Source organism: Carlito syrichta, unplaced genomic scaffold (genome assembly GCF_000164805.1).
Source record: "Carlito syrichta isolate Samal-C Ts95f unplaced genomic scaffold, Tarsius_syrichta-2.0.1 Scaffold307870, whole genome shotgun sequence".
In the NCBI taxonomy this organism is placed as follows: Eukaryota; Metazoa; Chordata; class Mammalia; order Primates; family Tarsiidae; genus Carlito; species Carlito syrichta.
In genome coordinates, this window is record NW_007251966.1 from 55325 (window position 1) to 69065 (window position 13741).

The 13741-nt window shown below is 38.7% G+C and overlaps 1 protein-coding gene across 1 annotated transcript; it reads left to right on the top strand.

The window, feature by feature from the left end:
* Positions 1-12309: 12309 nt before the first annotated feature.
* LOC110596242 (peptidyl-prolyl cis-trans isomerase A-like) lies at positions 12310-12804 on the top strand. The gene has a single exon (XM_021715844.1). The coding sequence runs from the start codon at positions 12310-12312 to the stop codon at positions 12802-12804; it is 495 nt and encodes a 164-aa protein (XP_021571519.1).
* The last annotated feature ends 937 nt before the right edge of the window (positions 12805-13741 follow it).

Sequence of the window (13741 nt, forward strand, 5' to 3'; positions counted from 1 at the left end):
AAACTTCTCTGACATGATGACTGAAGTGTGGGAGAGAAAGTGGTGCTTTATTACTACTTAGTAGAGATGGGACTTCAGGCTCTTCATTAGGACTCTACCCATACTCCCCTGACTAGGAAAGGCAGCATGCCTCCTTGCTATTCCCCTTGTGGCCTCCACTGACACCATGATGTGTGTGTGTGGATGAGGGGAGCTCATTACTGCTGAGTGTGGATAAAACTCAAGGTTTCCCATTCAGCCTCCACTATGGGGGTGGGGGGGCAAGATGTGGGAGTGGAACCAAAGGGGTACCTTGCTACTGCTTGGCAGAAGTGAAATTTCATTCCCTACCAGGCCTCCACTGACACCTGGCAGGAGGGGGAATACACTTCCTTACTGCTCTCCATGTGGCCTCCACTGACCCTGTGAAGATTAAGCCTCTTTATCACTGGATAGTCATACATTTCCATCCTCTCACTCAACTTCTTGTGACAGCAGCCCAGAAAGGAAGAGAAAGGGCATCTCATTATCACTGGCCATAAATGCAAGTCAGGCTCCCTGCAGGGTCTCCACTGACACCATTGGGAGTTGCTTATTTTCACCAGGTAAAGATGAAGGTACCTGTTCTTTGTGTGGTCTTCTCTGGTACCACTCCAGAGGGTGGAAAGGAGTGCCTGGTTACAATCAGATAGCGTGGAATCCATGCTCCCTCTCGGTTTTTGCTGGCATTATGGGAGTAGAGCTGTGTTTTATATCATGGTCCTTGGCTGGAATAGGGCAGTTATAGTCTAAAAGCTTGCTTTCTTACTATAGTTTCCTTGGCTAGTTCTTTGTCTAGAGGATTTCAGAGTCTTACATTTGCTTTACTTATAATATTGAGGGATTTTAGCTGTACCTAGGAGAAATAGCAAGGAGAAGTATGTCTTCTCTATCTTTTCCTTAAAACAAATATTTTCCTTTTATTTTTAACACAGGTAAAAAAATTACATTTTTGCACCCCCTTTCTTAGATAAAAATTACCATGCTATTCTCATCCTTATGAATGCTGCTTTTTTGCTTACCTGTATATTCATAGCACTGTTTGGGAATTTTCATCAGTTTTCTATACACCTAACTTGGTATACACCTTTGTGTGATTGTATTATAATTTATTCATGTATAAAAATGATTAATATTTAAATTGTTTCCATTATTTTGTTCTTCAAATGGAGCCACAGTGCATATCTATTACTATATCTCTATCTAAAATCTTTCTGTGTTATTGCCAGTATCTATTTAAGATATCTATAACTATATCTATGTCTATATCTATATAATTTCTAGAGATGAAATTCATGAGTCAAAGGCTAAGAGCATAAACAATTTTTCTAGATATTACCAAATTTCCCTTCACAGTGTTTGTGTTAATTTTCAATAGCTACTGTAATAAATTACTACAAAATTGGTGTCTGTAAATTACAGAAATTTTTTCTCTCATAGTTATGGAGGCCAGAAATTCAAAGTCAGTTTCACCAGGCCAAAACTACTTTTTTTCAGAGGCTCTAGGGGAGAATATGTTATTTGCCTTTTGTCATTTCTGGGCTGCCCACATTCTTTTGCTTGTGGCTTCATTACTCCAGTCTCTGCATCCTTGGTCACACTGCCTTCTCCTGTTCTGTCTATGTCAACTCTCCTTCTACCTCTTTCTTGCAAGACTCTTTGATTGCATTTAGGGCCCTTTTAGGCTAGTACAGCATAATCTCTTCATTTCAAGAATCTTATCTTAATGACATCTGCCAAGATCCCCTTTCCGCATAAGCACTATTGTTAGGTTCCAAGAATTAAGACCTCATATCTCTGGGAGCTAGTAACAAGCCTACTACTTTTATTACACCATTTTGCATCCTTGTGAATACTGTATAAAAACACATTTTAAAAAATTTCCTCATGAACTTAATGTGTTGACAAACCTTTGAATATTTGATAATCTATTAGGTAAGAAATAATAACTTAGTATAGCTTTTAATTGTATCTCTCTAGCACCAAGTTTGAGCCTCTTTGCATTTTTTCTGTAACTTTTTATATTCCTTACCAATATTTGATACAATTGTTGTTTTCAAATGGTTCTATATTTATAAGCTTTTTTATTTTAGAGATGTGGAATAAGCGTTTATATAGAATGAATATCAATATTTTTTTAATTTGACTTTTTTTCTCTTTTAATTTTTTTATTTTAAATATGTGGGGTACAGTTCAGGGTTAGGTATACAAATATTCATTATGCAGGTACCCTTGTTGAATATCAACACGTTTTTAGAAATACTAGCTGGGAATATTTCTAAGTGTCTTTTAGTTTTCTAGCATACTTTTTTTGCCATACAGTATAGTTGTTATTATTCTTTTAATGTTGTTAAATTTATCCATCTTTTTCTTAATGCTCCTGGATTTTAAGTCATATTTAAGAAAGTTTCTTTCACTTCCACATTATAGAGGCATTCACCTATGTTTTCTTCTAATACTTGTATGGATTCATGTTTTACATTTGAATCTGCACTCTTTGGAATTTATCTTGATGTAAAAGAGAAAAATGGATCCCTTTTTGCTTTTTTAACCCTTTGGTTTTCTAGCTATCAGAATACTACTTCTTAAATTGCCAGTCATATCTCTAATGATTTGAAATCCTGCCTTAATCACATACTAAGTTTCCAAATATAATTAGACCTATATCAGTATTTTCTCTTCTGTTTCATTAATCTTTCTGTCTATTCATGAGCTAGTGCCACATTCTGACATAGTACATTCTTTAGTCTATGCTTTAGTATCTGATAGGACCAGCTGCCAACCCTTCCCTTCACTCTTCGTTTTCAGAGTTTATTTGACCAGTCTTGCTGTTTACTTACCCAAATACGTTTGACAATGAACTTGTCTAAATAGTAAAAAAGCTAATGGTATTTAATTTAGATTGCATTTAAGTAGTAAATTAACTTAGGGAAATTGACATCTCTATAAAATTGAGTCTCCTTACCCAAGAATATATGTTCTCCTGTTTGTTTAAATCTAGTTTTTCATTCTGTATAGATTTTGAATATTGGGTTTAGTTCTTTTGTATTGTTTACACATGCAATATATATACATAATTATGTACAAATTATTATATATGTAATTTTACTAAGTATTTCACTAAATTGTTGGTTTTATTTGCTCTCTCCTTTTATTTGGTGTTTAGAACTGTTACGGTTTTTCTTTTTCTTCCGTTTTAATTTTTTTATTTTAAAGATGTGGGGTACAATTCAGGGTTAGGTATACAAATATTCATTATGCAGGTACCCTTGTTGAGGAGGTGTGCACCTCCCCTGGCAGTGTCCCACTACTGCCGATCCCACCCCTCCCCACCGGCAGTTTCCCACTACCGCCAATCCCTTTCTTATAGTATTATGATAATTGTTCAAGGCCCACTTATGAGTGAGAACATGTGGGACTCAGTTTTTTGTTTCTTTCATAGATCACTCAGTATTATAGACTTTACGTCCATCCAAGATGTTGCATGTTTTTTTCTAATGGTTACATTTATGCTAACTACTTTTTTGTTGTTTTTAAAAAGATCATAGCTCACTGCAGCCTTGAATTCGTGGGCTTAAGTGATCTCTTGCTTCAGCCTCCTGAATAGCTGGGACTACAGTCATGCCACCACATCTAATTTAAAATTTTTATTTTAGAGACAAGGTCTCACTCTGTCACCGAGGCTGGAGTGTAGTAGTATGATCATGGCTCTATCCAGCCATGAACTCCTGAGATCAAGTGATACTTCCTGCCTTAACCTCCAGAGTAGCTGGGACTACAGGCCCACATCACTATACCTGGCTAATTCTTAAATTTTTTGTAGAGACAGGGTCTCACTCTGTTGCCTGGACTGATCTCAAACTCCTGGCCTCAAGTAATCCTCTTGCCTTGGTCTCCCTAGTAGCTTCAATTACAGGCACAAGCTACTGCACCAGTCTTTTGTTAACTTCTTAACTATCTTGCTTAATACTGTTGATATGGAAAACTCTTAATGAATAGAGAAATGAGCAAATGATATCAACAGATAATTCACAGAAAAAGCAATGTACACACCTATTAAAATTTCAAAACTATATCAAATTACAAAAGATACAGAAATGCAAAATAACATTATGGGCTATTATGCTGAGGGAAGAAGGCAAGTTTAATGTGTTTGGTCTCAATTTTGCTCATTAATGTGTGCATGTGAACATGTTTTGTATATTTCATCCATATGTATGTATTTATCTATATCTACATATCTGTATGTATAAAGTCTAGAATCTTATTCCTGCTTCTAAATAACTGTGTATGAGACTGACCTTAAACATTTGTATAATGGGCACATTGTTACCACACGGAGTCATTGTGAGGAGAAAATGAACAAACCTGTAGAAAGTTTCATACCTAAATAAATAATTGCAGTGATCTTTGTGTTCTCCCTTTCACAATCAAGATTATTTAAATATAAACATCTTATAGAGATCATTTGGATTTAAAACAGCAAGAAATGTATATGATGGATAAGCTTCAGTGCCATTTCTTTGAAAGATGAGATACCTATGACTGGTAAGCAAGAGAAAGCAAATTATCCACTCTTTACTTTTTGATTTGTTTTCTTATTTTCTTCTTTTACCTTGCATTTTGATATTGGAAATAAAAAGAAGGGGGGACAGTATAGAATAATAGCATTTAAAGGTTTGCTGCACAACAGAATGAAATCAGGAGATGTGGATCTCCATTACCAGATCCTTCCTTGTATACAGGACTTTAGGGAGTCATTTCCCCAGGGCTGGGCTCAGCCCTTACACAGAAAAAGATAGTACATTCCGTTGGTTAGGATTAGGGACTTGGGAGTCAGATAGAGTTCAGTATAAATGTGGAATCTTTTAATAACTAGTTTCGTGCTGTCTGGCAAATCTAGATATGTGAGACTCATGCAATGAATATACACTATATATGCATTTATAGAGAATATAATGAGAGATGCACACACATGATATTTTTTTAAAGTACTGACATGTAGAGTTGCTGATTATTTATCCCTAGATTTCAATATGTGTATTATAATTTTTTAAAAATTGTATATTATGGTGTTTTGACATCTTAAAATCATTCTTGCTAGAGAGAAACTGCCCGTCCAGTGTGTAGTCGGTTCTTAGAGATAGCAAAAGGCCCTGCCAGGAGCATCCCTTTGAAAGACAAACTAACGAATTCAGAGCCAGACCTCTATCTTGCCTGTACACCTCAGTAGGCAATATTCCTCTTCTTTAACCATCCCAGAGCCAGGTACCAAACAACTAGAAACCACCCCTGTGGCATAGAGCTCACCAAAATTATTCAAATTAGCCAATCCTTAATTGTTTGAACACTTTGCTTTGCCTTGCCTTTTCTATGGAAACTCCAATAAAAACAGTGACCTGAACCCTACTCCGACCCCACTCCTATTTCTTTCTCCTGATCATCTTTGTGTCTTTCTCATGTGGCCCTGTCTGATATTCTGTGCCTTCTGTCTTTTGGACCCATAAGTATAATAAACTATGTTTTTTCCTGAGTCTTACCTGTGTCTCCTCTTGTGGCTACATCTGATTGATGATCTCATAAAAGAACACAAAACACTATGCTTTTTTTCACATTTTCTCAATTAGTATGAATCATTTTTTAAAAACAGAATTAAAGCTCATAGAGACAGTACTTGCTATAAAATATTTAAGACATAAAAATGTTATAGAAAATAATATAACATACTTCTACATACTCAGTTTAAGAAATAAAACATTACATATGCAATTGAAACTCAATTTGAAATTTTATCTGATTGCATTAGCCCCCTTCTCCAGAGGTGACCACCATGCAGAATTTGGGTTTCTCATTCTTAACCTTTCTTTATAGTTTTTGATGTTTTGTTGTTGTTGTTGTTGTTGTTTTAAGTCAGAGTATCACTCTGTTGCCCAGGCTGGAGCTCAGTGGGATGCTCACAGTCACTGCAGCCTCTGCCTACTGGGCTCAGACGACTCTTCCACCTCAGCCTTCCAAGTAGCTGGAACTACAGACTCATGCCACCACACCCGGCTAATTTTTTGATTTATTTAGAGATGAGGTCTCATCATGGTGCCCAGGCTGGTCTCGAACCCATGGGCTCAGGCAAGCCTCCCAAAGTGCTGGGATCACAGGCATGAGCCACACTGCCTGACTAGGAGTTAGTTTTCTTATGTCTGTCCAGTCTACTATCCAAACCCCTATTGGCTGAGGGATGCATTCCATTAACTTCGAGCCCTCAGGTAGCCATGGTGCTGAGCCCTGGGTGACTTCATGAAGTCCCTCCCCTTTCCCTCCCCTATGCTAGTCACTGCTTGGCTAACTCGGCGGGCAAACAGGAGCTTGCTGTAAATTCAAGGGGCTTCATTTGGGGGAGGGTATAGAGAGGCACGTTGTGAAATCACTTTCATCTCATGACCTCTAAAATTCTGGGATGTGGAGACATAGTCCAACTACTGACTGTAAAGTTTGTTTTAGGGACATGCTTGCCCTTCCGCTGAGAATCTATAACTTTAAACTGTCTAATTCTGACTCCCATGTGGATAGATTCATACATTAGTTCTGGGACCAATCTAGTACCTCATTCCCTTGGCTTAGGGATGTTCCCTGTTCTGACGCTGAGCCACTTTCCTATGGGCAGAGTTAGGGATATTTGTTTATTCTATTATTTTCACTTCCAAAACCAAGACACTTTTGTTATAGATAGAGATGGAAAATTCACAAATAAAAAATTCATTAAAATCCTTACAAAGCATGGATAAACACTGTCACCTTTTAAATATATTTTTTTCAGAAATTTTATTATGCAAATATAACTGTATATTTAAGAATAGAAATGAGATATCCTACTTACAGATTTATAAAACTGCCTTTTTGACTCATATCATATGATAAAGGACAAGTCAATCAATATTAATCCATATAATAATAAAAACAGCCCTAGAAAAACTAATGGTCAAATTAGTTATCAAACTAGTGATTAAAATGTTTAATAACTTTTTTGTGACTTTTGTGAATTGGATTGTGCTTTTTATTTAGTTCCCTGCCTGTTTGTTGTAGGTGTATAAGAATGCAACTGTCTTTTCCATTTTTTAAAATTTTATATCTTGAGACTTTGCCAAAGTACTTTATCAATGCAAGCATGTTTTTGACAGATTCTCTTGGATTTTCAAGGTATAGGATCATATCATCAGCAAAGAGGGACAACTTGACTTCCTCTTTTCCTATTTGGATACCCCTGATTTCCTTCTCTTGTCTGATTGCTCTAGTTAGGACTTCCAAAACTATGTTGAACAGGAGGGTTGAGAGTGGGCAGTCTTGTCTTGTTCTGGTTTTCAGGAGAAATGCTTCCAGTTTCTGTCTGTTTGGCAATATGTTGCCTGTGGGTTTATCATAGATGGCTCTTACTATTTTGAGGTATGTTCCTTCTATGCCTAGGTGTTTGAGGGTTTTTATCAAGAAAGGATGCTGGATTTTATTGAAAGTTTTTCCTGCATCTAATGATATAATCATGTGGTTCTTGTTTTTATATCTATGGATATATTTAATTACATTTATGGTCTTGCAGATGTTGAAACAGCCTTGCATCCTGGGAATAAAGATTACTTGGTCATGGTGGATGATTTTTGAGATGAGTTGCTGGATCTGATTTGCTAGAATCTTTTTTATTTTTTGAGTTGGAGTCTCACTCTGCCACCCAGGCTGGAGTGCAGTGGCACACTCACGGCCACCGCAACCTCGACCTGCTGGGCTCAGGTGATCCTTCTGCCTCAGTCTCCAGGTAGCTGGGACTACAGACATGCACCACCACACTCAGCTAACTTTTTGATTTATTGTAGAAATGAAGTCTCGCCAAGTTGCCCAGGTTGATCTCGAACCCATGGGCTCAGGCAATCCTCTCACCTTGGCCTCCCAAAATGCTGGGATTATAGGCACGAGCCACCACTCCTGGCCTGATTTGCTAGAATCTTGTTGAGTATTTTTGTATCTATGTTCATCAGGGATATTGGCCTGTAGTTCTCTTTCTTTATGGGATCTTTACCCAGTTTGGGTGTGATGTTAGCTTCATAAAATGATTTGGGGAGAGTTCCATCTTTCTCGATTGCCTGAAATACTTTCAATAGGATTGGTATCCATTCCTCCTTGTATGCTTTGTAGAATTCTGCTGGAAATCTGTCTGGTCAAGGGCTTTTTTTGTAGATAGTTTTCTTATGACAGAGTCAATTGCCTAGGTTGTTATTATTCTATTTCGGATCTCAATTTCTTCTTGTTTCAACTTTGAGAGGTTGTGTGATGTTAGAAAGTTCTCCATTTCATTCAGGTTATTGAGTTTGTTTCCATACAGACGTGCATGGTAATCTCTGATAATCATTTGTATTTCTTTAGGGTCATTTGTGACTTGATTTTTTGCATTTCTGATTGTGTTTATTTGGACTTTTTCTCTCTTTTTCTTCATCATTCTGGCTAGAGGTATGTCAATCTTGTTTATCCTTTCAAAGAACCAGCTTTTTGTTTCTTTGATTATTTTCTGTAGTATTTTTGTCTTCTATGTCCTGTATTTGAACGTTTGCTTTGGTGATCTGGATTCTTCTGCTGAAGTTAGGATTTTGGTGGTCTTACCTTTCCAGTTCTCTTAGGTGACTTGTTAGGTTGTCAACTTGTGATCTTTCCATTTTCTTGATGTGTGCTCATAGAGACATAAATTTCCCTCTTACTACTATTTTCAGGACAGCCCTGAGATTTCGGTAAGATGTTTCTTTGTTGGCCAGGCTTGGTGGCTCAGCCTGTAATCCCAGCACTTTGGAAGGCAGAGATGAGTGGATTTCCTAAGCCTACGGGTTCAAGACCAGCCCAGGCAACTTGGGGAGACCTCTATAATAAAATAAAATAAAATAAAATAAAATAAAATAAAATAAAATAAATAGCCGGGTGTGGTTGTGTGTGCCTGTAGTTCCAGCTACTTGGAAGGCTGAGGCGGAAGGATCGCTGGAGTCCCAGAGGTCAACACTGGGGTGGCCATAAGTGTGCATGCCACTGCACTCCAGCCTGGGTGAAGGAGTGAGACTCCAACTCAAAAAAAAATATGTTTCTTTGTTTTCATTTGTTTCCAGGAATCTTTTCATTTCTGTTTTGATTTCTGTGTTGACCCAGGAAATACCTTGGAATCTTTCTAACCAGAGAAGTGAAAGAGCTTTACAATGAAAACTACAAAACACTGCTCAAATAAGTCAAACATGACACAAACAAATGGAGAAATATTCCATGCTCATGAACTGGAACAGTCAACATTGCTAGGATGTCTATTCTACCAAAGGCAATCTACAGATTCAATGCTATACCCATTAAATTACCAACATCATCCTTCTCAGACCTGGAAACATCAATACACAAGTTGGAAACATAAATGACCACAAATAGTCAAAACAATTCTTAGCAAAAGAAACAAAGCAGGAGATATCACACTTCTGATATGAATTTTTCAAGTCAGCCTTGGTTTCAAGAGTGTCAGCTCAATGGGTCGGCCAGTTAAACCCCAGAAAGGGTCAGCTCGAGGGGCTGTTAAGCCTAGCCCCAGAAGTGTAGGCTCTAATGGGTTGGCAAGTCTAGCCCCAGAAGTGTTGACTCTAATGAACTGGCAAGCCAAGCCATGAGAGTGTTGCAGCTCCCAGAATTGTCTCAGCTTCGGAGTCTTGCCTTCTTCCAGCAGCTCTCCAGGTTCAACCGGCTCCATTGGCTGGCAAGCCAGCCTCTAGGGTGTACAGTTTTTCAACTCCAGCAATCTTCTGCAACTCTTCAGGTCAGGGTTCTTATCTCATGCCCAGGAAGAATGAGGGACATTGACAGCTGAAAAGTGAGAAAGCAGGATTTATTGAGAGGACAGAAAACTCCCACAGTGGGAGGAGACCCAAGGGGGTTGTCAATTTGGAGCTGAAACCTGGTGTTTATATAGCTCTATTGGTCATCACTAGCTGTTCTGATTGTTCAGTACTAAGGACCAATCAGCAGGAGGTGGAGGCCTAATGGTGAGCTGATTGGCTGATACTTGGCAGCAAGCTGATTGGTCATTTTTCTATTCTAACAGTGAGTACATAAGCTCTAGCTTGAGAGGCTTCTCAGGGAGCTTGTTTACCAACGCAAGTGTATCAGCCTGAGAGGCCTGCCAGAAGTTTGCTACGTTGTTACCAGAGGATCTGCCTTGTCTACCTAGACTTTTTCCAGCTATCTGCTATCTCACTTCCAAACTTTAAACTTTATTATAAGGCTATGATAATCAAAACAGCCTGGTATTGATACAAGAACAGGCATATAGAGCAATGGAACAGGATAGAGATTCTGGAAGCAAAACCTCAATTTTTCAACCAACTCAACTTCAACAAAGCCTCCAACAACAATTACTGGAGAGAGGAGAAGCTATTCAGGAAATGGTACTGGGAAAACTGGCTAACTACATGCAGAAGAATAAAATAGGGCCCCTACCTATCACCATAAACAAAAATCAACTCTAAATAGATCAAATAATTAAGTGTAAAACTCCAAACTTTAAGAGTCTTAGAAAATGCAGGAGACGTTCTTACAGAAAACAGAATAGGTAACCAATTCCTTATCAAAACCCTAAAAGCCCATGCCATAAGATGTACAATACACAAGTGGGACCTCATCAAACTGAAAAGCTGCTGCAAAGCAAAAGAAATCATCAAGAGAGTGGGGCGACAGTGCACAGAATGGGAAAAAATATCTATCAACTGCACATCTGACAAAGTCCTAACATCCAAATCAAACGTGCCAAAAGGAAAAAGCAAACAGTCCCATTAAAAAGTGGGCACAGCCGGGCTCGGTGGCTCAGCCTGTAATCCCGCACCTTTGGGAGGCTGAGGTGAGTGGATTGCCTGAGCCCACGGGTTCAAGACCCACCTGGGCAGGAGAGACCTCATCTCTACAATAAATCAAAAAATTAGCCGGGCGTGGTAGCATGCGCCTGTAATTCTGGCTACTTGGAAGGCTGAGGCGGAAGGATCACTGGAGCCCAACAGGTCGAGGCTGCACTGGCCAGGAGCGGCCACTGCACTCCAGTCTGGGTGACAGAGTGAGACTCCAACTCAAAAAAAAAAATGGGCAAAATACATGAATAGACACTTCTCAAAATAGGACATACAAATAGCTAACAGACACATGAAAAATGCTCAGTCTCACTAATCATCAGAAAAATGCAAATCAAAACCACAATAAGATATCATCTAACTCCAGTCATGAACACCTGTACACACATGTTTATTGCAGCATTATTCACAATAGCAAAAACATGGAGTGAATCATGCTGCCCATTGAAAGATGACTGGATTAAAAAAATTTGGTACATATACATGATGGAATATTACACAGCCATAAAGAATGACAAAATTATGAACTTCACGGCAACTTGGATGGACTTAGTCTATAATGCAGAGTGATCTACCACAGTGAAGCAAAGAACTGAGTATCACATCTTCTCACTCATAAGTAAACCTTGAGCAATTAATGTAATACTTTAAGAAAAGGATTGGCAGTAGTGGGAAACTGCCGGGGGTTGGGGGCAGGATTGGCAGTAGTGGGAACCTGCTGGGCGAGGGGAGACACACTTCATCAACAAGAGTACCTGCATAATGAACATTTGTATACCTAACCCTGAATTGTACCCCACATCTTTAAAATAAAACATTTAAAAAAACAGCAGAAGCTGGCAAGGATGCGGAGAAAAGGGAATGCTTCTCCACTGTTGGTGGGAACGCAAACTAGTTCAACCTCTATGGAAAACTGTGGCAATTCCTAAAAGAACTAGAAATTGGCCTTCCATATAACCCAGCAATCTTAATTCTGGGAATGTACCTGGAGGAACTTAAATCACTCTACACAAAAGATACCTGCACACACATGTTTATTGCAACACTATTTACAATAGCAAAAACATGGAACCAACAGCGCTGCCCATCAGAACTGGACTGGATTAAAAAAATGTGGCACATATACACAATGGAATATTATGCAGCCATAAAGATAAACAGAATTATGGACTTTGCAGCAACTTGGATAGATTTAGAGACTATCATATTCAGTGATCTATCTCAGAAACAAATAATTGAGTATTACATGTCCACTCATAAGTGGACCCTGAACATTTACCATAATACTGTAAGAAAGGGATTGGCAGTAGCCAAAAACTGCCAGGGGAACACATAGCATTAATAAGGGTCCCTGGGCTTTGCAGACGCCGCCGCCTTGAGCCTTTTCCCATCAGCCATGGTCAACCCCGCCGTGTTCTTTGATATCGCCGTAGGTGGCGAGCCCTTGGACTGCGTCTCCTTCGAGCTGTTTGCAGACAAAGTTCCAAAGACAGCAGAAAACTTTCGTGTTCTGAGCACTGGAGAGAAAGGATTCAGTTATAAGGGTTCCTGCTTTCACAGAATTATTCCAGGGTTTATGTGCCAGGGTGCTGACTTTACACGCCATAATGGCACTGGCGGCAAGTCCATCTATGGGGAGAAATTTGATGATGAGAACTTCATCTTGAAGCATACAGATCCCGGCATCTTGTCCATGGCAAATGCTGGACCCAACACAAACGGTTCCCAGTTTTTCACCTGCACTACCAAGACTGAATGGTTGGATGGCAAGCATGTGGTTTTTGGCAAGGTGAAAGAGGGCATGAATGCTGTGCAAGCCATGGAGGGCTTTGGGTCCACGAATGGCAAGACCAGCAAGAAGATCACCATTGCTGACTGTGGACAACTCTAATAAATTGACTTGTTTTATCTTAAACTACCAGATTATTCCTTCTGTAGCTCAGGAGAGCACCCCCTCCATCTCATTTGCTCGCAGTATCCCTATAATCTTTGTGCTCTCGCTACAATTATTTGGGTTCCATATTTTCCTTATTCCCTTCCACATCTAGTTGCATTGCAGAAAAATAAAAACTAAATAACAATAATAATAATAATAATAATAATAAGGGTACCTGATCTGAAACCAAGCAAAGTGGGAACTAAAGTCATGCCCAAACTTTACCTGTATGAAGACTGATTGTATACCTAATCCTGAATTGTATCACTCGTCTTTAAAATAAAAAATTTTTAAAAATGATAAAATGATTAATAATTAATGGTGGCATCCACTGTAGCTAACACTGTTGTTAATGCTAAGCCTAGATTTTCTCATTTTAATCCTCACCATAATCTATGAGGAGGAGCTATTGTCACTGATTTCAAACATAAGGGAACTGAGTCACAGGGCAACCATTCCTAGAAAGTATAAGACTAAGACTTGAGCAGATTCTGCATGACTATTGACCCCTACATCTAACCAGTGTGTGCTACTGCCCCTCATGTGATAAGACCTTAAACCTTACTGTTACTAAGGGCAAAGCAAAGTAAATGGAGGTACAGTCTTTTTTTCCAGGTAAATAGGCAAGGATTTAAAATATTGACAATAACCATTGCAGCTTGGAATTTGGGGAAAATGTGATATAATATAGAAGGGTTCCTCAACATCTTGTTTCCCTTCCTCTGCCTCAAGAACATTCCCAATTCTAAAGGCTTTCCTGTGGATGGGACTGAGAATGCTCTTGCTTCCCTGTCATTAAAAAATTTTTGTACAAGAGTAACAGGAATTTATTTCAGGTAAAAACAAAAGAAAAGAGAAAAAATACCAAAAGCAAATCACCCAAAGATAAGCC

Bases quoted from the DNA above. Each gene is read 5' to 3' on its own strand.
- LOC110596242 (XM_021715844.1), top strand. From the start codon at position 12,310: ATGGTCAACCCCGCCGTGTTCTTTGATATCGCCGTAGGTGGCGAGCCC.